The sequence below is a fragment of the Habropoda laboriosa genome, unplaced genomic scaffold (genome assembly GCF_001263275.1).
Source record: "Habropoda laboriosa isolate 0110345459 unplaced genomic scaffold, ASM126327v1 scaffold147, whole genome shotgun sequence".
In the NCBI taxonomy this organism is placed as follows: Eukaryota; Metazoa; Arthropoda; class Insecta; order Hymenoptera; family Apidae; genus Habropoda; species Habropoda laboriosa.
The window spans coordinates 902360-928050 of NW_017100256.1; the positions used below are offsets into that span (position 1 = coordinate 902360).

The 25691-nt window shown below is 33.5% G+C and overlaps 1 protein-coding gene across 1 annotated transcript in view; it reads left to right on the plus strand.

The window, feature by feature from the left end:
• The window catches only part of LOC108572576 (cytosolic endo-beta-N-acetylglucosaminidase), a 58664-nt gene that overhangs the window by 2281 nt on the left and 30692 nt on the right, over window positions 1-25691 (plus strand). The window contains exons 7-8 of the mRNA XM_017934837.1: window positions 1063-1112; window positions 1436-1501. Coding sequence (XP_017790326.1) covers window positions 1063-1112; window positions 1436-1501 — 116 coding nt within the window. The remainder of the gene's footprint in view (window positions 1-1062; window positions 1113-1435; window positions 1502-25691) is intronic.

The window sequence follows — 25691 nt, forward strand, 5'->3', positions numbered from 1 at the left end:
TGTTTTACAATTAATCATGGACATAGACCCTTAGAAATTATTCATTGTATGCTACAAATGAAGTAATGATAGTTAATAATAGTTACCACCACCCAATATAATAACTGTGTTAAAATTACACGATTCTCAAGGGTATATAACTGTAAGACAATTCTACACTTTGTCACACTCTTGGGACATGTCGCCTCGAAGTATAATAAACTAGAGCTCGAGCTTAAGACCTTAGAATCGCGGTGTGAGATACAAAACAAAGTTTCCAACTTTAGTTAACAAGAGAAACTTTTTAAATGAGTTCAAAAAATTTTATAAAAGTCACATAAACCATTTTATTCTTATATATTGCAAATACTAAAAGCTTTAACAAAAATAAAATGAGTTAATTTATTGCAGTGTTTCAGTGGTTAAGTAATTTAAAATATGAAAAATTAATTAATTGACAGTTTGATAAATACAAAATATGAGTTTAAATACTTCAGGAAATATTTATATTACCTTCAGTTTCATGTCTCTATGCGAAAAATTTCTAAATAAACGATCAATGCTTTTAATGAAGGTACATATTTTGTTTGTTCGTAAAATTTTAATCCGTATATAAAAAGACATTACACGTATTTTTAATTTACAAATTAATTCACAACTTTAGGAAAATAACCCTCAAATTCGTAACTTCGCGTAACATAAATTAAATATTTACGAGTGCTAATCATTCTATTCTTTAAATTTTGTTTTTATTGTATTTAATTTATTACAAGCACATTTTTAATCTTCTTTCTGTCTAACGAAGAAGATACACCACATTCAAATTACATAGCAACGATTATTATTCCCGCCTTTTCTAACATAGTAACGGTTGTTATTCCCGCCAATTCTACCATAGCAACGGTTATTATTCCCGCCATTTCTAACATAGCAACGGTTGTTATTCCCGCCAATTCTAACATAGCAACGATTATTATTCCCGCCTTTTCTAACGTAGCAATGGTTGTTATTCCCGCCTTTTGTAATAGTAACGGTTTCTATTGTCGCGTTCTCTGATACAAAATTTTCCTCCTTTGTTGGTAGTGTTTATCTAACGAACATAAGGACCGTGAACGAGATTGGTGTAAGCAACGGTTATTATTCCCGCCATTTCTACCATAGCAACGATTGTTATTCCCGCCAATTCTACCATAGCAACGGTTATTATTCCCGCCATTTCTAACATAGCAACGGTTGTTATTCCCGCCAATTCTACCATAGCAACGGTTATTATTCCCGCCAATTCTAACATAGCAACGGTTGTTATTCCCGCCAATTCTACCATAGCAACGGTTATTATTCCCGCCATTTCTAACATAGCAACGGTTGTTATTCCCGCCAATTCTACCATAGCAACGGTTATTATTCCCGCCTTTTCTAACGTAGCAATGGTTGTTATTCCCGCCTTTTGTAATAGTAACGGTTTCTATTGTCGCGTATCTAGGGGAGATCATTCTGGAACAAAAGCGGCGACACCAGAACGGTAAGTCTGCTCCTTGTATCTTACACTGTCGCTTACATTCCGCGTTCCCCAGAGAAGTGTACATAGCAGGTGGATTGCGTCACGATAAAAGTGTATCGCCAGAGAACGAGGTTCTCGATCGTGCAAAGCAGAGCCGCTCAGGTAGATATTTTAAAAGCAAGAACATTCTCCGTTGCTGGTGAGCAAAGCGAAGAGCAAATGACGTCGACAATCACGAATAGAGTAGGGAGCAACGGTAATGGTGGGAGTATAGGCTCGTAAGGGAGCATGCCGTGATACGTTTGTGAGGCGTTTCGTATCATCGTATGGTTACTTTTTTCTGCCTGTACGATCACTTCTACATTCATACTGCACCCCACCACAGGATCGTTGCTCAAGGCGGCGTGGCTTACTGCTTGAATATCGCACCGTGCTCGAGTTTGTCTGACCATTTCACGTAGAGCAACCTCGAAATCAGTGTAAAGAATCGTTCTCGAGCGATCAGACCGGCTACGTATGTACATCTTTTCGTCTTTGAGAACCGCTTTAGTGAAAGGAATACCGACGTTCCACGATAGAACGTCTATCCAACATAACTTATCGCTCAATATTTCACGGGTCGGCTTTGCGATTATGCGATAGAGACAATTTCTCATTGGTGGACTTAATAATTATTAGTTGGAGAACTTATATGTAGCTAATCTTTTTCAATCCGTTTGCTTTTTTGTTCTTCGCGATTTACGTTTCTGCACGATTTTCACTTGCAATTTAGTGTTCGCTACCGTTCGAGATATACGTTCGGTAGTTTTTCTTACGATGCAAGGGTGCCTGCATTCCGTGACGGTAATTTGTTTGACGGAAGGACGAAAAATTACTCGTATGCCCTCGTGTATATGGAGAATAAACGGGGACGTATGAATGAGGCCGCGACACCATAACTTCGACAACTTTTTTCGCTCATTAGTCTTGTTTCAACATACATAGGATATGCTTGATTTCGATTCATCGTTTTCGGGTTGATACATAAATGCAGTTCTGAATCGGCAAGATGTTGACAATTAATTGATGATAGATACAAATGTCACGAACAAAAAGAAGAACTTTCCTAAGATATTCTATTTATGATTGCTCACTTGAATATTTTGTTTCCTGTTTCTATATTTTGAACGATGACTTGTAGTGTAATGATTTGGTGATTATACGTAAAACTTACGGTGACACTTTTAACACATATTAAATTATTTTGCACTCAAGAGTTTCGTTTTCAAGGTATGAGCTGTTATTTATTCTTAACCTAACCTAACTTGTTGCTTTATTTTTACGAACACTGTTTACTATTCTACAATAGTACACTGTTAGATGGGGAAGGTCGAAATATTAAACGTAATTTGTATTTATTAATTCTCCGTTTATAAATTAAAACCACAGACAATATGAAAGTGACACTATTAGTAATATAACCTGTCTTTATCGTGTCTGTTGCACGTGTGTAACTAGATGTTGCGTCATTGCTTCAAAATGCTCGATAAATTAGTACGTTACTTTTTACGTAGCACTGAATTCTATGGGAATGAAAAGTATCGTAATATTAAAAGAATAATGCAAAATTAAAATAGATATATAAAGTTATACCAGATATTTTGACACAATAGTAGAAAATTGTTACAGTAAATGCGTTTAAAATATGAAATATTGAAATAGTAAAAAATATAAGTAGAATTTTAATACAAACTATAATAACGGCTGAATCACTCTCTATGGCATACGCGTTATCTGTGATTCGTAACATAAAATTTCTTTAGTCGCTGCGTTGCATTTGATATGCTGATTAGTCAAATCTAGAGCGTTTATATCGTTCAACGATAAGAATATTAATTGCACTAAATGGAAAGTTTTCGATGGGTCACCGATGGATTCAAACTGTACGAAACATATTTAACAATGCTCGCTTGAATACCGTAAAAAAGAGAAATGTGTCAATATAACAACATATTGCCGCGTAACGTGATTTCGTAGTCATGGATAATCTGTGTGAATGGCGAGTAACGCGATTTAAAATTCATGTCACATTGTATTACAAATCTTGACAATGCACAACACCCACTTCGAAATGAACGGTAGTTGTAAGGAGGACGTGGTTGTTGGTATTATTTGCGAGTATAGGTGTCGATGACATGCGAAATATCTGCAATTGTGGGATGTAGCACATTCCATGTGTTCCATTTCATTTTTAAATTAGTCGCGCATTATTATCGCAATTCCGTTTGATTCACGGCGTTATAGAAATTACTGCAATTCATGCAATGGCGTTTCTTTTCACATGCAATTAACATGCAATTTTTTTTTTTCAATTTTTTCAAAATAATACCTAACATTAATACAATTTTTTGGGATACTTTTGGAATATTTATTCTTATGTTGGGAAACATTTTTGGAGTGTTATAAAATTTACAAAATTATTACACAAGTGATGAGAAAAAGTCTTTGTTAACAGGGAATTGTGTAATTTGTTTGCAAAGACTAGAAATACAGGAAGTGAGGAATCTTATTTTTCTAAACAATCAGTGTACTCGTTTAAAGTATTGCTAGTTTAAAGTAGAATACTAAAATCTGAAATCAGAATACACCATGCTATGCTAAGAAATATATAAACACTATGAATATATCCTACAAACATAAAAAATTACAGTAGCAGCTGGTAGTGCCAATTAAACAGATAACGAGTAACAAATGTTTCATTAATACAAGTTTAAATACCAATTATATTAAAATTATTACTTAGACTAATTATACTAAGTAATTTTCTTCTTGCTATTCTAATAATCCAAATAACCTGCTTCTTTTTATTGACTGCACCAAGCAAACATTTCATATTCTATTTACAGCCCTATTATAATCATTTTTACTGCAACTATTATCTTAGCGTTAACTAGTAATTAATAAACATAAAAAAATAGTCAAACTTTCATCTCTGAAGCACAAGTTCACCTATGATTTTAATAATTCAATTTCTCTCGTTCAATCTATCCGTTATATATTCGGTCACTTTCTGTCCACTTTGACGAGCAACAAATTACTCGAAATTTGCCCTTTAAACTATATCCACGAGATCAGCCGGTGCGTAAAAAAAAAAAGCAATCATACGAAACTCGGGCTGGGCAATCGAAGTGTTCGAATGATCTGTCGCAACATGGTCGAGTACGGTTTAACCGACAATAATCAACAGTTTCACTGACCACGGTGATAAAGTTAGCGCCAGCAATTTTCGGGCATGCAGCAGGCACTAATGACGCCATTCATTACGCTCCCGATGTTCTCGAAGCGAACAGCCGACGGGCCGGTGGCTCGTTTGTTTTAACAGTCACATCGCGAACGAGCAACCCAAATTACGTTCCCTTTACCGTGTGTCGCAACAACGACTATTTGTAACTGGAGAATGCGACCGACTCATTGATATTCCTGCGGTTATCGGGTCGAATTTTTCTGCGGTTCTACCTGCCGTTACACTTTGCATTATAAGACATCTTTCCTTTCCTTTCTTTTCTTTTCTTCTCTTTCCTTCGGTGTTTCGTGGCAACGTTTCACCTGACGCCAAGTTACGTCAGGTATACTACACCTTCGCACGGTTGCTTTCGATTTGCATGTAACCTTTTAGAACGCATTGTTCTGCACGTGGACATCGCGGTCTCCTGGTTGTCTGTGCATGGTGAACGCGCTAGCGTGATAGGAAAGCTTTTAGACTGATTGAATGTTTGGAACTTTTTGTTGGAAAGCTTTGATTTTGGTATTCGGTGTTATTTGATAAATGTAATTTTTTGGCTTGTAAGGGGGCGTTCTGACGGTCAATATATTGTCAGTATTTCAGAGTTCTCAGTATTGGTGCGAAGGAACCCTCAGAGGATCAATGTATGTGCCACTCAGAAGCTATAATGATTAGTATCAAAGCACATGCTTGGTTCTTAGTTGTTCATACATAAAACAAATTTAATGTACTTTATTTCATGGTGGATTCTGAGTGGCTCATATATTGTCGCTACAGTATTGTCATTTTCCTATTGTATGTTGAACCCTGAAATATTAACAATATATGAGTCACTCAGAAGCTAAAATGATTAACTCCACTTTTCAATATTCTTCCAATTTTAGTATCTAAGTACATGCTTGATGCTTCATTTTTTATAAATAAAACAAATTTAATAAATTTTATTTGATGGAGTTAGTCACTTTGCACATTTAAGTATTGCACAATAATGTTGAGAACCCTGAAATATTGACAATATTATACGTATCGTTCGTCTGAAGGCCCCTTAAGAGTAAGGAAATTGAGGGTCTAAAGTGTATTGTTGTGAAATTTATTTTTTGACTTGCCGAATAAATGGGAAAAGTAAAAATAATAATGAACGAGGGACAGATATGAAATAGAAATATTTAGACTGATTAAATACACTTATGTTGATTTTGTTATTCAAACATTTATATATGATTTTGAAAGTAAGGAAGTTGCACGTATAAAGTGTATTTCTTATGAAACATATTTTTTGACAAAAATAATAGCGACCAGAAATAGACGTTGAAACTCATTTTAAGAATACTACAAGCTAATTTGAGAAATGTCATTTAAAGTTCCAATTCTTCTTCTTATTCATCCTTTTACAGAAAGTCAAAGATACAGCTTAATGAAAAAAGGAATGTAATTATTTTAAAATAGAAATTTTCATTCTACACTTGTTACATATAATTATCAAAGAATGCGTTGTCCAGAAATCAAATTCAGATGTAACTATGTAAAAGCCAAATATCATACAGATGAATTTTACTTTACAAGTATCTACATTAACATTTGTCAAAGCCGTGATATCGAAGATGAAGCACCGTAAAAGTAAAATTCATGTCGCAAGTGGGGCGATAAACGGTACCAAAATTGTGTTTCATCGCGTGATCTGACCTATTCGAAAATGACAATAAATTCCGCACGATAACGTGCTATGGTGATATATCGTCGATTTACCATGCAAATCGTTAATTTTCTGGTATAAATAATAACTCTAAAAGTGAGCTATTTCTATCTGAAAGTGCGTCATTAAAATTAGAATTTAGAACAATGTCACAATTCAAAATAGGGCTGTTTTAACCTTTGCTTAACCCTTTGCGGTCCTACGTCGAGTCAGATTCGATGTAGAAACTTTTTCGTTCAGATATCATATAACGATAAATTGTAAACGAGCATAAACCATTTCTTTATGCATTAATATTACACCGAAACTAAATATTTTGTGACTAATATTACACTGAAATATTGAAATAGCTCGGCATTGCCAAATGAGTGCGGATTAAGTGGACTATTCGAACTGCAAAGGGTTAATAGTAAGCAGTATTTTGTTAGAGATCCTAAAAACCCAGATTATTAACCAAATTCTGAAAGAAAGAAAAAATGTTTCCCTTGCTAAATGGTTGAGCAATAAATTAACTCTCGAAGCAATAATCAACTTTTTGCCTAAAAAAAGGATTCACTGTTACATGAACCGACGATATGTACTAGTTCGTTATCTGCATGTTTGGTGCTCGTTCGGCAGGTAGACACTGTAATATTTTTAAGGTCGTTGATACGATGTTTAAATGACGTCATCGATGATCAGGTTGAACGTATAATCATCGAGGGAGAGGATCAGCTCTGTCATGGTCGATAAAAGCGAAAGAATGTCGTCTCTGGTCCTTAAGGTATTGTTGAAACGTTCTTTCGCAGGTATTCCTCCGGTATCTTCAACGACGTTTCTTTCTAGTCGAGAGCCACCGTGGCCGTGTTTACGAAGGAAGATCGATGACTTCTCTCCTCCGTCATCGACATCGTGTCGGCGCATCCTCCAGCTTCCATCCGCGTGTAGGAGCTGCAAAGTGGGTGTTGAACTCCGTTGGAAATATTTTACAGGAATTACCACAAACTCTGAGTGTTTCCACGAAGAATGTGCCATTTTCGCCATCTTCGTGGGCATTCTTGCCTCGAATTTTTAAAACTGTACAGTTATCTCTTGGGTCATAGAAAGAAAGTATAGAAATAGAGCTCTGGCGACTTATTTTCTTTAATAAATCTAGATTAATAGTTAAGACAAAAGTTTTAATATTTCTGTACTTTACAGCCAGACTAACCTAGCTCCATTTTTTTTTCTTTCTTTTTTCAAAATTGGATTGTATATATCATCTTACTGCTCTTTTTTTTTTTTTACTTTACTATTGTTTATATATGCCATTTTTTCTGTTCTTTTTTTTTAAGGTCCGCTATGTTTTTTTCATGAACGTATTATATTTTTTAGTACAGTAGATAAAAGTATACACATTCATGTAAAAAAACCTAGGTGAACTTGAACAAAAAAAAAAAAAATGGAAAAAATGGCACTTGTAAAGAAATTTATCTCCCTTTCGGAGCTGCGAAGCGGAAAGTTGAAAGTAGACTGGAAAACTCGCCGTATAAATCGACGAATCGATCGTAAAACCAGAGACAAAAGGTAGATTAAGATAAAGGCTGTTACAATGTTGCAACGCGCATTTTATACACAGTCGTACACAAATCGTCCTTCGTTACTTAACGTCCCTTTAACACCAGAAGGACCGGTTGGGTCCGTATATTCACCCTTTGAAACTATTCAAATTACATGGAAACATTCTCTCGTACCACCGTAGCTGGAGAAGATAGTTAAGTGGCCTGTTTATCGTGGCCCGCCCTATATAATAAATAAAAAAAGGTTAATTGTTTGAATCACTTGTGCTGTAAAATTATAATACAGGAGTCGGGCTCTAAGGTACAGATTTATGGTGTTAAATGCACCATTAGATAATTGAATTAATTGAAAATAAAGAATGGTTTGCATAGCAATGATATAGAAGAGGAATGTGTACTCTGACCTTACAAGCCACTATTTGAGTCATGTTTATTATTTGTAGGATTGCAAATAATTGTCTGATGTCAACTGAATGAGAAATACACAGCCTTGACCAATTTGTTTATTTTTACAGTTCACTGTTATCTGAGACTGCAGGATGTAGATCATGTCTTTATATAGAAATATTTCGATGTCTCATCGGCATTGTTATTGACGTCATGAGTAGTTTTCAACTGTTTTGAAAACAAGATTTAAAAAAAAATGTTCATCACGTCTTCATTTTGTATTATGATTAATTCAATAATTTTGAGAGAAGTTACACTTCATATATTCCAGTTTAATAGTAAAATATATAAATGTACGATATTTATTCTACATAAAGCAGAAATTGTTTCTTTTTTGTTGAACATTCAAAATTAAAAGTGAATAATTTACTGTTAGATTAAGAGTACAGACTAAGAACGAAAATTTAAAAAAAGTGAAACACAGAAGAGTGAAACAAGTTAGTGATTCAGTATTTGGAAGTATTAGTACGATACTTATTTAATAGCAGTATTAATTATTCGTGCTTTTATGCTGTAATAGAGTCTGAACAGAAAGTTTTGACATTTATCTACACATATAGCATTCAAAATTACATTCCTGACATTATTCACTTGTAATTTATGTGCTTGAAAACAATTCTATTAATTCTTAATTATTCCAATCGTGTATCCATTTAAAACAGGGAATTCCGAGTAAAGTAGCAGAGATAAACTTGTTCAGAAAAAAATAACGTGACTAAAAGTTAGTGTTAGAAACCTGTGAATTTCAAACGACCATATTATGCAAAGGGGAGAAATTTGAATAAAATGATAATTCTATCGTTCGACAAACATTCATAATTTACGATTTCAATAGTTCTAATTTATTCCATTTGACTGGCACACGATTAAAGAGATAGCTTTTACTAGAATTTTTATTAATTTCCGTATAAATCTTTCATTTTGCTGAAACAAAAAAAACAGATGAAAAAGTGCGAGTATTTATAATATTATCGCAAAATCATCGGACTTTTATCTCGATGTGAAGGCATGACATAATTCTTCCGCGGAGGTTCAATGACACACGTATTTCTATTGCACCTCTATTGGGTCAACGACCAAATAATTTCCTGGTGAAATCTTGGAAACATCTCTGTGCAGGATTTCAACAGCTACGTGCAATTTTTCTAATGCATTACTACATATAATGTTTTCCAAGCGTCAGTTTTTGCAGGCTGTAAAAAAACATTAACAAACCGTACTTTTGAAACGTGTAAATCGACGAGAAGAGAATTTACAAATTAATGCAACACTGCTGGAATCATGTTAATACTTATCATTTAGAAATACTTTTAAATGAAATAGATACAGCAGATTGCAATAAATATTTTAATTGAAATTTTTAATTAATCATTTTAAAACACTGTCTTTATTTTTTAGTTATTCTGTTTCACGTTCTTTGCCAATAATCCTCATTTTATTTTTAATTTAGTATAGCGATTTTTACTTATAAAAATGTTTCACGTTACAACGTTAAAACGACCAATGAAACTAATACTGAAATATACTTGTAAATAATTTTTATTTAAGCTCTGCAGAATGTAGTAGATATTTTATCTATAAATCTGTATGAAATTAATCAGTCAGTTCTAAAATTAATATCTCCATCTTAATCATCAAAAATCCAACAGAACACTATGTTACAATATTAAAATAGAGTGTAACATTTGGTTTGAGTTAACAAGCATTTGAAAATGATGAAAAGTAATAAGTACGAATATCAAAGAATATTTTAAATTCAATCAACGAAATTTCTATCAATGAAACTGAAAAGATTGTGGAACATTAGAATACTGTATAGATGATATTAGAGATTATATTGTTCGTTAAATAATTCAGATTTAAAAAAAAAAATAATACCTAACTGTAGAGTAATGGCACCGAATATGAAACCCCATTTATGTTCGCTTAAAAATCGGGTAACAGAGGGAGAACAAATTAATAGATTTTGTGCCACTGCATTCGTCATTTATTTATTCATACTTAAGAAAAATATTCGCTTCATAGATACTGTTATCTATTACGAAAATAGAGAGAATATAAAAGAGTAGAAAATTAATATTAAAAGTTAAAATTATCGTCTGAAATCAAGGCTTACCAATTTTCTTGGTAAAAATTGTTTAAAAACGAAAATGAATGGTTTTGTCAAAGTGCTCCTAATATGAGACCCTGTTCAAAATAAAAATTATCAGCTAAAATTAAAACTTAGCAATTTCATTGTTAAAAATTGTTTCATTGCTAAGAAGTGAGAATGTGATAACGGTATGCAGACAATATTTCGAAAATGTGTTCCTATTACGAAACCCGTTGAATCTCCATCAAATTCCATTTCTCCAAGCTTCAACCTTCCACCTATAACACCTCCGACCATCGTTCGACCCTCTAAACTACGTGATCGACAATGTAGAGTGAATCCGTGTAATCGAAACCAGCGGTCTCGATCGTTGCTCCCTTCGCAGGAACAACAGTCGTGCCATTTCCATAGAATCTCCGGCATTTGGTTCTTGTTCTCTAGAGGCAACAAGAGGAGTAACGTTCATATTTACAAGATGAGATCAGACTGTTTTCCTGGTCGGCCAAGGCGATCTAGTCGGTGGTTTCGCGTGGACGAGCAGAGAAGAAGAGAGGTCGAACGTCGGCTCGTGCCTTGACCAAGGAAGCATTTCCAACGGGACAGCCTCTGGTTCGTCTGAGATCACGCGCCCGCTTTTGCATTTTTTACGTAGTCTTTCCCTGTGAATAAATGCAGTCATCTTTTGTCGCAAAAGTAAAGCTTACCCGCGGCGATTCGCGGAATCTACTCAAATTGCCCGGGAGATCGCTCTATGAGAAGCTAACTGCTCGCGATTTTCAGCAGATGGAACGTTGAAACCAGGATGATAAAAATTTTCACACATCATCTAGTAAACTAATCTTTCTAACTTCTCAAAAAAAAAAAAACTCAAGTCGTTTGGCCCAATTTTAAAAAAGTTATTCCATTTTATAGTAGGATGATAAAAATTTTCACACATCATCTAGTAAACTAATCTTTCTAACTTCTCAAAAAAAAAAAACTCAAGTCGTTTGGCCCAATTTTAAAAAAGTTATTCCATTTTATAGGGTGTACGAATACTTTTTTCGGTCACTAGATATTAAAACATTAGAAGAAACTTTCATTTTAAAGAATTTTACATTCTCTACATACAGTTGATCCTAAAAATGTTCAGACACTAAGAAAACAGCCATTGAACAATAATACGAACATTCAAAATATAAATTTTTACAAAGTGTCCAAATATCTGTGTAACATAGCAATTGGATATAATTTCGATTAATTTGTATTACAATGTCATATACGAAAATGCATTAAACGAACAATACGTAATCCTGAAGTACAGTAAATGACATTTCACAATGGAAATGTATCAACCTAATTTTTTTACAATTAACCGAAATATAGTGTCTGAATATTTTTGGAAGTAACTGTATAACAAAATATTATTAGAACGTAGATAGATTAAAGTATAATTAATGTTACGTACGTATACCACAATGACACAGTTCTTCAATATAGAATTGTTTAAAAATTGAGAATTCCACAAAAAGGATGTCATATCGAACGTGTTTGAAAGAACAGCCTGTCATAGAGATTCTCGATTAACCATGACTTTCTATCGAGCGCAATTAGCGCATTCCTTATCCGACGAATTGCAATCGCGGACGTGATCGCGTTGGCAAAAATATCTAAGAGGGAGTTTAGTTTTCGTGACGCGGGTCGCTTCCGCGATTACCATTGAACGACGAACAAATTAATTTGCGATCGTGCGCCCGGCCGTCTGATGCCGAAAGTAAATCCAACGGTGAAACCTATCGTATATTAATTAAAATAGATCGTGTCTTAAATCTTTAAAGGAATGAAAGTAACGCCTCGCGTGAAAACAGCCTTTCGAAATCGATAAAAAATTGTACTTCTTTTTCTTTTTTTGGAGAATGTAAACGAAAGTGTCTCCGTGAAAATGAAAAGGAATTGCGAGAAATAAATTATTTAAACGACTGTTATTGGTAACTTCGTTTGATATTTCCAGGAAAAATTAAGTTATTAATTTAAATATAAATTTTAAAATATTTATAAATTCGTTATCTATTTTCATGTTGGTCCAGTAATTATGCACTATTACAGTTTAATAAATTTTGTCAAGCTTGAAATATAAACTGTTTTATAATGATAATTTAAGTAGCAACTGTAATAATTTTGACAGAATGAAACCAAAATTAATATTTTATGTATTACCGATTGAGATAAATTTCAATAATTTTTAAATAAAATAGCAATTATGTTATTGAGATTTGGTTTCAATGCATTCGTTAAGAATTTATCTATTCTGTACTGCAAGTCAAACAGAAACAAGACAGCGACTTTCCTGTTACCTAAATTTTTCTTCACTTCAGTGAAACGAAGTATTTACCACTCTTTCATTGGAAAACGTTGTCCCATGTGAACATCTTTTGCTTATGTCACTTGTGCTGCTTTCGCAATGCACGTAATGAGGGTACCTTTATGCAATATATCGACAAAGTACATTTTCCCATTATCGTTCATAATGTCTGCCAATTTTTTCGTCATAGCGGTTCACTTAACATGTTTTTAATGTTCTCCGGATTGCAACTTGCAACAGAAAGTGATTTGTTATTGTGAAAGCAGCGACAATATTCTTCTTATATTGATAATTAATGCTGGTATTCCGTTATTAAAATTTAATTCTAATATTAATTTTAGCATAATAAATATACTAAAATATACATACAGGGTGTCTGTTTTATCTCAATACAGCGAAATATCTTTTAAGGAAGTGATGTTAAATGGTCTTTTTATTTTTTAAATTCGCAGTATTACGGTAAATAGAATATGTGTTTTTATGGAAGTGTTAATTGAAGATTTTACAATTGTTACAGTCGATTATGAACGCTTTGTGAACGCAGCACTTTTGTATTCTTGTGGAACATAGGAACTGGTGCCTTACTTCTTTGTGTTATTATGAATCCACAATACAATGCACGCATAAATAGTGAATATACTGGTAAAACGCACTAAGTAAGTCCCAAAATAATCGTTTTTATTTTACGGTGAAAAAACATATAAAAATCACTCCTTTATACTTTATCTTTCGTATTCCACAACACTGATTTTTCTTCATAGAGAGTGATTAAATCGGTGATTTCATTTCTCCACTAATTTTTTTTCCTGACATTTTTTATTCGCACGAGAGTTCTGTCAAGAATACGAAACTGCTTCGCGGTTGCAAAGCAACTGTTTATTCAAGTCGTAACTCTCAGAGAGTTGAGCGATGCTCTCAGACAGTCACTTTCAGACGCAGTGTCCACTCGCGAGAGATACTCTCGAGAGCAACTAGCGATAGTTTTACTCTCAAAAGGACAGTGTAATGGTTTGAATTTGAAAGGGGCGCGTCTTTTTTCCGTGATCGGCGTGCGTCCGCCGAGCGGCGCTGGGAGCGGCGATCGCGCATGCGTCGAGCGAAAAAAAAGTATGGCGTATTGTATTGTGTTAAAACCACGTGCGTGGTGTTTGTTCTCGGTTTTGCCAATAAAAGTCATATAAAATCGGAGAATTCTTTTCCCGCTAACTCTTTTCTGTGCGTGAACAGACAGCTAGCTTTGTTTGGCTCGATGTACGTACAGTGACCCAGGCTCGCGTTTCTTATGTTTGGCTCGATGTACGTACAGCGACCCAGGCTCACGTTTCTTATGTTTGGCTGGCAAGAAATATCACGAGTTCTAAGAAGTTAAGGCCTAGAATTTTTCCCAGAACAGTTGCGAGCGTACAACGATCAGAAATCGGGCAGGACGACTCGTCCTCAGTCGGTGTTTACGAGGCTGTCGAACGAGTGCCTCGACGAACGTCGCTTATACTGCACGATTATAGTCTTGTAGGGAATACAGTGCTCGCTCAACGCGTTTTCGATTATACGCGGATTTCCAATCAATTTACGTACTTAGCATATTCGTTTGTGTGAATTAAGTGTCGATGCATACAAGAAGCTAGTGCACCGAATTCAAGTACACAACGAACAGCTCAGCTTGGGAGAAAAATCAAACGAGAAGCGTGGCTCTGCGAGCTACACAGCTGCAGTTTCACAGTATGCGTATGCGTGAATAATATGTAGGTATATATACGTACACAATCGAATGATTGAGTTAATTGAAAGTAGTATATGAGTTTCTAAGTGGTTAATTTACGAAGAGACCATCATCCGAAGAAAACGAGACGGAATATAAGTTATAAATATGGTCATACTCTTATCTTGAATCGCATTTTTCATAACTTTCCCATCATTTCCGGGAAAAATGACAATTACATTTTTCGTTCCGGCCGTATGCCAAAATTGTGCTGTAAAAAACCTTTTTTTTTTAACATCCTCCTTTTCATCGTTAAAAGATTACCATGAATTTATTGTCTATATAATATATGAATTTAACGGGGTATTAACTACAAAACGGTTATTGAGAACGAAGACAACGATTAAACCAGCACGATAGTAACTAGAGCGTTGTGATCAGATTCTGTTACGTAAATTATATTAATTATGCAATTAAATTCGTATTTTTTTAAGGAACAGCATAAGTTCACGGATTCTTGGAAGTTTATCAATGTTATTTCTCAGGATCGGTTTTAGACCGTATCGCACTCGGAACACTGACTATTTGGTACAACTAATTGTTTAATAAAAATAGAACTGAATTGATAATAACGCCGAATGCCCGGATAAAATTTATCTTTACGTCATTGTTACATATGTACTATGATAATGTCTAAAGAATATCTGATTTCCTCTTCTGTCGTTAAACACGTAAAAATATTTCAAATAAATTATTGTAATAATTATTCTTTTTTTCTTCTCGTTATAATCAATATCACAAATATTCTTTTAACTAAATTAATATATTTTCCTTTACATAAGCTAAATCCCTTCAGTGACAAATTTTTAATTAATTCTGATTAATACCAATGAAAATCAGTTGATACAATAACAAAAAACTGTACCTATTATAATTCATAAATTTTTTTTTTTTTCTTTATGAAAGCATATTTGAAATAAATTAATTCCATTCGCACTTTATTCGTTCTATAAAGCTATTCAACATTTTCAGCAAACCAGAACATTTTCTTTCAGCTTTAAATGCGAAACAGATAATTATATAGGCGTATTTGAACTTTTTTACACCATCCCTAGTTAATAATTGCACAGTTAACAGGACAATACCATTTTCTCGTGTACAATGTCCGGTGATACAAGCGAATTCGCATTTGCATTTACAACTCGGTTCGACGGAAAACTTTCCCCTTTTCAAGCATACCGTATAACCTTGTGTTAACTCGTTGAAAAGCGTTTGCGCATATCTCACATACCTCATTTTACATGCTACGAGCTACTTTACATAGATTTCGAAACTTGGATCATTCACGGGACACGCATTCTTTATTCGCGTCATTTCGTTTAAATACTCACTTCCTGGAGAATGTATAAGAAAACTCGTAACTCGGAAATTGTAAATTATTTAGAGTCGTTACACGGTGCCTGTTAATAACACTTCCCTTTCAAACGTCTCTCAGGATGCTTTTTGTTACATAAAACTTATGTAATGTATCATCGTGTAAAAGATTTTAACAAGCTTCTGGTGTTTCGAACAAATTGTACCGCGTACGTATTTTGCAATGGATGGTGTGATCAAGTAGTTAGATAATTATACAACAATCAAGGGGCATTTGTAAACGTATGAATTTCAGTGCAAAAAATTTCTATCCTTGTTACAAAATTGTACCATTAGTTGCAGTTGAATACATATGTGATTTAGGGGTTCGTGAAAATATTTTGTACGTATTAGATTTCTATTAAATTAATTTCTTTCTATTTTTTTTCTATTGAACTGATAACACTCATCACAGGGGTTCGAGAAAAACTTGTATTAGATTTTTAGTATTGTATTGGAATGAAATTTTTAAACCGTGTGAAACATTTTTACGTTTTCAGAAATTTCAAAATATGTTTTATAACGTATTAAAATTATTGAGACGTTGAACGATAGTTTATCGAAGGGAAAAATCGTCTAATTACCATGTTGAGAGAGGTAACTAAATACGTAATTAGTCATAAATTAAACATACAATGTAACTTAACGTTTCCTTATACAGGGTGGATCACGTGAAAATTTTTATACGTAATTTAAATGATTTCTAAGGGTGAATAAGATGGGAAACAAATTTTTTTTTTTATACGAATGTGTATATTTTTTTCTACTCTATGTTGTAGTAGACATTAATGTGCATTTAGATACTTGTGATATTTGGACTCTAAAATTTTAAATGGAATGTGAAGCTTCCTCGCGTTTTTTGCCACTTCTCTCATCTTATGCACCGTTTGAAATCATTTAAATTACGTGTAAAAATTCTCTCGTACCCTCATAGCTAGGGAAGATAATTAGGTGTCCCACATTGTAAGTATTTTGTTCGTAATATCATTCTTAAACTTTGATATTCTTGCTAAAATTTCTGTCTATTAAATTAACGACCCACTGACCGTAAATAAACGAAATTAATCGGTCAGTAATAAAGCACAGGGCATTCAACATCGAACCTGTATTATACTCTGAATTTGAAAAATTCGTATTTGTAAAATTCTTCTTTTTTACATAGATACACCGCATCCACAAATTCTTCGTACTTTCTTTTGCATATTTATAAAACAAACATAGATGTTAGTTCTACCTGAAGCAATTACGACATCCTGCTTTCGAGCTGCAAAAAGAAATTCGCGAAATATTTAGAGATGAGGAAATAGTGCATGTTTAGCAACACTTGTATAGAATTAATACAATACTCCTGAAAAGGAGAACTTTCAAAAGTGAAATATCTTAACGAACGATAAAGCCGCTTGAATTGGTGCTCTAATATCTCTCTATTCGTGCCGAATGTAAAAATGTATCTTTGAAAACGGGGTTATAGTTATTCGTGCGTAACCATGCTTACTAAAATTGGATCAGCTGAAAAGCCTGGAGCTTTTTAATGGTTTTACTCCGTAGAACAGTTGGATCCGTTTAACGGTGGATCGAGGTAAATCAGTGACCCGAGAAAAAGTGAGCAGCGATTCGCTGTTATCCTGTTTGTATGATTCTGGAACAAGCGGATTTCATTTGCAAGTAATTGCACCTGCGACCAGCTAACTTTTAACGGGTCAATATGCGACAGGATACCGGAAGTGTCGGAACTATTCGACGGAAATGGATCTTTGACCGTAGAGCGGTCTTCGGGTCTTTTTTGACCCACCGCCTTTTTATATTTTCAGTAATTTTTGCTGTTATCAAGTTTACGTTCCTTAACGTTATTTCAAACGTTTATTGTCTAGGTTCATATGTCGCGTTAGAAACAAAAATTATTACGCATAAGGTCATTGGTCCTTTTTGACCCAAAAGTCTTAAGTGTACAGTCAAAACGAAGAACGCACTAGGGTTAAGTCGTGATACTGGAGGACATCATTTGCAAACACACCGTATAAGTTTACGCAATTTGTCATATTTTAAAAATGTTTACAACAAGAAATGAACGTGGTGTTAAATGTTTAACGAAGAATTAAGACGAAGTGTTGTTCAATGTGCGATATGGGTGAAATGGGAAAATGAACATTGCGTAAATGCATTTTTCATTGGTATATGTGTGTGTGTGAATGTAGGAATTCTGTGATTTTGAAATATTCAAACTGAATATGCTCAAATTAAATCGAACTTACAAAAAATGGGAAAGGATTTACTTTAGATTTGTCAAATTTAAATAAAGAGTATTGGATACGTAAATTTTTGCTGATATGTGGTATTAAATTTAGCGAAAAAATGTAATTTAAATCATGCAGTACTTTCTGTAAGAATACAACGGGTGTTCTAATATTTACGAACGGTAATGCACGTTGGAGAAATAGAAATTGGAAAAGAAACGTGAACCAATTACAAAAATTAATTTTGTCTATAGAGTCTCATTCGCGTTACAATTCAAAATTACCAAATTTTTAATATAATTTGCACCATAGTGCTGTATTTATTTTGATAAATTTAGAAGCGATACAACAGCGGAATAAGCTGTTAAAAAAACGACCAAAGTGTACGAAATTATCAGAATCGTATATTTCACGACATTCTACATTCGTTGTCGATATTTCATTCCGTTACAAAATCCAAGAAATCACATCGTATATATTTATTTCCTACGCCCCCGTGCTTTATAAATGTGTTTCATCTTCAGCTCAATTAAATCCTCTCGTTGCAAAAGAAGAATTCGCATTCTTCTGTGCGACGCAATGTCCACGTTAGTGCCCACGTTGAAACGAGTGGATTTAGCGCGTATCCTAAGCATTTTTACTCCGAGGAACAACGATGTTCTGCAACTGAGAGCTCCCATCGTGCATCCTGTTGCAACCGGCCGCCGCCATTTGCAAAAGAACATGCGTGGATCTCGGAGATGTCGATGCACCGTTCGTTACGAATAATGCACAGCGTGGTAGCACCTGTTGCGTCTACCTCGAACGATTACCTTGTTTCGCAACCGACCTGAAAATTTTACTTTGTTTCTTGGGATTGGTATTAGATCGTCTCGTAACTTCGTGTCGAATTTTAGAATTTAGATCGGTATTTCCAATGAACCTTTAAGTTTAATAAAAAAAAAAAAACATAAACGCCTAACTTTGTTTCTTTGGTAAGACGACTATATCGTCGCTATAGTATTTTCTTGGATTTTCATTAAAATATTTTTCGCTTCCGGTACGAACTTACGGGATGACCTAATATTTTGGAACGTGTTAGGATAGTACGCAAAAATTGCGACGGTGTTCGTATACCACGGTACGTAAGTCCACAGTGTAGCAAAGTTCCAAAGTGGCATAGTAATTAACGGTACATTATATTATATGATAATTCTTTTATGGTTTACATATGGTAAGGAATAACGGTGTTTACAGGCAAGGTTTATCGCTGCAATAATGAAATATAGAAGCATCATCCTTCTGGCGAAATTATAAAATAAGTGTGAATAAAAGTGTAACTGCTTCTTTTAGTTCAGATGAAATATTTAGCGACAAAATATTTTTTATTTTAACTGTTCGTTAGCTTTTTGATATTACTGTTTGCTGTTTTATTGAGCTTCGCAGGTTTTTAGTGCTTTCAAATTTTTTTCTTTTTTCTCACGCGTGTTATGCATTGAAAAAGTATGAAAAATATGATATTATATTTTTAAGTAAAGCTATTTCCGGAATGAATTCGTTGTATACAATTTTGAGCAGTATGTCTGTATTTTTGAATGGCTAAGCTCCAATCTCAGAATCAAAATTTGAATTAATAAATGATCTAAATGATAAAATATTCGTACAAGCAAAATTATGTAGGTATGTGAAAGAAAATCGCAAAATTATCATACGAAAACTTTGATAGTATATTAAATACTAGATAACACATCGGATTATAAACAGAGGAAATAAAAACACGTATTAGATAAAACGTGGTTAATTATCGATACGTAGATGGGCAAAAACGTAGATGGGTAAATTGGCACATCAAGAACAGTTTTTTCTATTCCTGATAATATTTATCCAAACGTCCATCTGTCTGATAATTATAAACAACAGAGTATTTCTTAATTTCTTGAAAGAAACAAGCATGCTGCTTCCTTATATAAAACTTAGTTACGTGTGAATGTTTCTACTTTCGAATTTATGAAAGTAATTCTAATTCATTGATACCTTGAATATACAGACAAATATGCATTTCTCAATTCTCTTCGATTTATAAAAGTTCCTTTTTACACTGCATCGCCACTGATTCCATCAAATTATTGCGAAGGAAAGACTGTTGTATTTTTGCATTTCGTATTACCTTGTAATTGAGACAAAAAACAAGGAAGTAAATTAAATTTTCTTCCAGGCAAATTATCTGTGTATATTCAAGTATGAAAATCATATTAAATATTGAAAGCTTTTCTCCAGCACTTTACTATCTTCAACATTATTTAACATATTATTATTAAAATTCGCATATAATTTTTTTGCACCAGATGGTCCTTTCTAAAATTAAATTACATAAAATGTAAAACAAAATTGATTCGTTGAAATTCCAGATTTAATGCAATGTGTTTCTTAAGTATAAAGTTTCAAAATTATTTAGTATAAAAATTAAATTTATTAATTACCCAAAGTTAAAATAATTAGAATTCGCTGGTCCAGGTGTAAGGTTCAGGTTACTTTGAACTTTTCTGCTATCCCTCTGTACGTTTAGGAAAAAGTCTACTTTTAAACGTTTATATCAGCAATTAAGTTAGGAATGTTAATCTGTTCGCATTACAATAAATTCACGAAGAACGTAACGGGAACAACTTTAAAAATATGTATCATTTTTGCAATGTGAGATTATTCGCAGTTGTGGTATTAAGTACAGAAGAAATGTAATTATAACTGTTTATATAGATACATAAAAAGCTTTACTAATGATGTTGTACACGAGGGAATGAAACGCTTACATTTTATGGAAGAGTAGAAATGTACGGGATTAGTCAGTGTGCATGCGAGGTGTAAATGTATGGGAAGAAACAAATGCCGAATATGGGGAAAGGGGCCAGCGAAAAAGGATAAAGACAGTATGTATTTGTGAGACCATGAAAAGGTTCACATCTGACTTTTTACAAAATTATTTTTAATAAATTAGATGTTACGGAACACGAATCGTATCTGTCGCCCTCTTAACCCGTTCATTCCTACATACCGGGTGTCCAAATTTTTTCCGATCAAACTTTGTCAGTATGTTCTTTGGGTATAAGTAAGAGAAAAATGTTATACGAACATAGGTCGTTTGAAGCTTCATTAAAAAGTTATAGCCAAAATACGAAATACTCTGTATAGTTTAAAATACAGCTGAACATGTATAATTTTATGTAGGCTTGATGGTAAAGGACTGAAAGCTTAAATCGAAGAAATTTAACCGTTTATTCATTTATCTGACAGTAAACATGTTAACGTTTATTATAAATATCCTCGTCTTTATTATATTTTCTTAATTTACATCACGGACATGACATAATACTATAAGGGGTGAGATAAATTTTTTATTTCGTATTTTCATTTGTTAAAAACATATTATTCTCTTTTTATCTGACACTCTGCCTCACATCTTTTCTACATTACAATCAAAAAAACAATTGTAATTCTTCTATTTAAAACATAAAAAAAAATACAATGCTAGTTTCCTTTCCTTTTTTTCTAAATTTACTCATCTCCTGTTCAGGTATACGTGTACATGTATTTGCTAACATCAGTAACATCGAAAATTTCAACGTAATCAACGGCCGCAAATAAAGCATAGAGTTAATTACATCGAAAGATCGATGTTTAATTAGACAGCCCTTAATTGATGGTAACCGTTAATGGATAGCAGAGCATGCTTGAATCTCATTGTGAACTGCGTCGGGAGAGTCATTAGTGAATCGGAGATAAGTAGAAACTATGCTTGGAAAATTGAGCATTCACTGGGGTCGATCGTGACCTGTGTTCAAAAATTTCAACAGAAGCACTCCTAATTGTATGGTTTATTGAACATTGTAGAAATCGGTAGACGACTTCATTTCATCGCAAATTCTGCGTTATTGACCTCGTAATCTTCGTCAGACGTGTTTTTCAGATACTGCTTCAGTAGTACGTATTCAAGTTGAATATTTAAATTTATCGAGATTTTAAAAATTTGTCGATTCTGGTTTGATATCGTCAAATGATAAAATTTCAACGGATCTCCCTTTTACTACTTTCGTTAATTAGTCTCAAGATTTGCTAAGTTTAGTGGTAGATATTAAACTTGGACATGTTTTTCTAATTTATAACGTTTACTTTCGTGTTACAAAGTGAAATCATTTTACTGAAGTGAGTTCGTGAATAGATCGACTTCAAATATAATTTATAAACATTTGATATGCGTTATTCAAAACTTTTTTGAATCTGTTACTTTACAGATTTGAAAATGGTGCGGAGATCGATAGTGGTTTACTTCATTTCAGTTGATTTGAAATTGTTAAAGTTGCTAAATTTTTCCTGAAAATTTTTGTGCACTTTGCAGTTCATAGTGGTCCCAAACTTTTGGCCGATTCACTTCAATTATAATAAATATATACAGTTTACAGCACTTCCTCTTTTTTAAATAAAAATAATATATAGGTTATTATTTCCACGAAAATAATAAATAGAAAAGTTTTTCTGCATACATTATGTACACCGATTATATGCAAAATTTGAACTAAATTAATACGCAAACAACGTGAACGCTACTTATTAAATAGGTGATTGGTGGGAAAGTATCCTTACATTGTATATAATGCTTGATAACTTGCCTAAAACTAGATTCTTGTGTAATTAGCAAAATAATCGATGTTAGTTGAAGTCAAGAAAGAAAGTACGGAAAAGATTCTACACTTTCTAGATAAGCTAATAGATTACAGTATAATTTTATGATCCAGAAAATCTCGTTATTTATGCTCCTCAGAGATAAGATTTTACCTTTCAAACTTCACTTTGTTCACTTGAATACAAGTTGAATATTGACAAAAATGTATCAAAACTTTGGTATATGGTAGTACTGAAAAAAATATTCCACACATATTTCTTTTTATCCGCAATCGTCCACAGTGAAGAGGTGAAAATGACCCTCAAAGATGAGTGTAATAAACATATTTATTCAAAATTACTTATCGTATTTTATTTTTCAAATTTGTTGTTGAAAAATACAAAATTCATCAATTTACACTATTCCTCTATCTCTGATCACTTTCGAGTTATTAGACTAAACATATTTGCCACCTTTGAGGACGATTTTCACCCCTTCACTGTGAATGATTCTCAGTATAAAAAAATACCTGTCGAATATTTTTTTGAGAACTGCTATATACCACAGTTTCATAAAAAATTGCTGATTATCACTACAAGACTTTCCCTTGTAAGACTAAATAATTTTATTAACTTACCCACCCAATAATTCTAAATCACTGCACTCCCTTTTGCTATTCAATCTTCGTTGAGTATTTTGTATCATTTTAATTGATTAAAACGAGAATAATTAATTAATTAAAATCTTTTTAAAATTGTTTCAATTAATCCTTGGAATTTATTATCAAAAACTGCGATTAATTTCCGGGTAAAATGATTACCCATAAGTTACACAATTTTAATAAAATACCGATAGATTGAAGTATCAGTCGGAGGAATTCACACCGAAATAAAAAGTAACCGTTTCGTTAGTTTTAGAACGACACGGATGTATTAAGAGTCAAATTCCGCGAAGAGATGTTAATAGAGAAGTTTAACGTTCTACCACGGTCGGATTAAATCTAGAGATATATCGTTTGATTAATAGCTCAGATAAACCGACAAGAAGACAAATTCCTTTCGTTCCTGGTATTATAAAAAAGAAACTACCGCAGACCATGTTGAGAACCTTTCTACGCTTTTAGTATCTTCACTAGTGGATGCTGCAGGATTCAGTATGTCATGTTGTATGACAGTGCAACAGGAAGAACAAGATAATTTGTCCGCGTACTGCTAATGTGCCACCTGTTTCATTTGGCAGCACAATGCAAGTTTAACGGTTCGGAATTTGAATAGATTCTTGGAATATTTGCGGCGGTACACGGTCTGAATGAACCTCTTGCATAGTCGATGAAAGAAATGTAACTAAGAGTTACCATGCATTCTTGTCTTGCGGTCTTGATTTTTAAACAGCTCCAAAGTGTACGGAATTTTATGAACAAATTGAGAATAATAGAACATTTCTTAAGACAATTTTATCTACAGAAAAATGTAACAGTGAAGTAGATTGCTGCTGTACTTCTAACTACTATTTTATTTTTCATTTGATGTGATTTTTTAACGAGTATGATAAAAGTACACTTTTTCAACAAATTTTCTTCTATCGCTTTTCTTTGTATTTGTCTCGGTTTGGTGAAAAAAAAAGTATGGTAACCCTAGATATAACGAGGTCGTAAAATTTCGCTCAGGTGTCAAAATTTACATGAATTTTGTAATTTAGATCCATATTTCCAAGGAACCTTGAAATTTGATGAAAAAGTACGTAAGTGCCTTCTCATTCCACAATTTTTTCCTATTTTTTGGTAAGACTTTGGTAAGGTAATTATCTCGTCGCTGTTGAATTTCCTTGGATATTCGTTAAAATATTTTTCCCTTCCGGCGCGAACTTATGGGATGACATAATATCATAAAACTCTCTCCACTTCGTTAAAATAATATTGTCATATATATTATCGATAATATTATCAATTTATCACAATAAAAAATAAATCGTGTGTGCCAGGTGAACATCTAGCAATTGATCTAAAATTCCCCGATCGATAATGCGTCACGCGAGAAACGAATGCTGTCACCAGCGGTGACGAGTGAAGGGCCTTTGGTCAACGAACCTCTCGATTGAAAATTAAAAAGATCAGTCGACAGAATCCGTGCAATGAAAGTCTGTATCAGGTGGAGGAGCGGTCGTTAACTCCTCTTGACATGAATTTCATGACTCTTTCACCGTTTGTCTCCGTCACGTGCATAGACTTTCACCACTTCTCGGTTCTAAACAAATGAATTATCAAAGAAGAAACGAAAGGACCGTGACGTGTAAGTAAAGTGTACTGTTGATTTTCCCCCTATCGAACTATTCATCGTGGAGAATTCGTCGAATTATCATCGCTTGTCCCGCATGCTTGAAGCATTTTAATCGATCTATGGTAAAATTTTCTATTTAATTGCTTAATTAGACTGTTACGGCTAAACTCTTCGAAATCGAACATTCTTCGATCGAGGTTTGATCGGTAAAGTATAGACGCGGAGTAATTGCTTAGACGAGATGAATACAATAAGCGAAGCATGGAAGTATATAGAATGCAGGAACTATTAGATTATTATGCACGCTATGCATTTATCGAACGTCGAGTTTTTTGCTGCTTTGTTAAGCAGAATCTAGTTTACTTTGTTGGTTGATTTGTGAGTGGTAGAGAAGTTGGTATGACGAAGTTGGAAAGGTTAGAAATGTTCGCTCTTTCAAATCTACAACGTAGAAGTTATTTATATTACAATATTTTTTATAATGTGTAGGTGTTGATACAATCATTTGTAAACTTACGAACCATATTTGATTTATGTCTATATTAATTAATAAATAATTTATGCATATATTTATAAATTAACA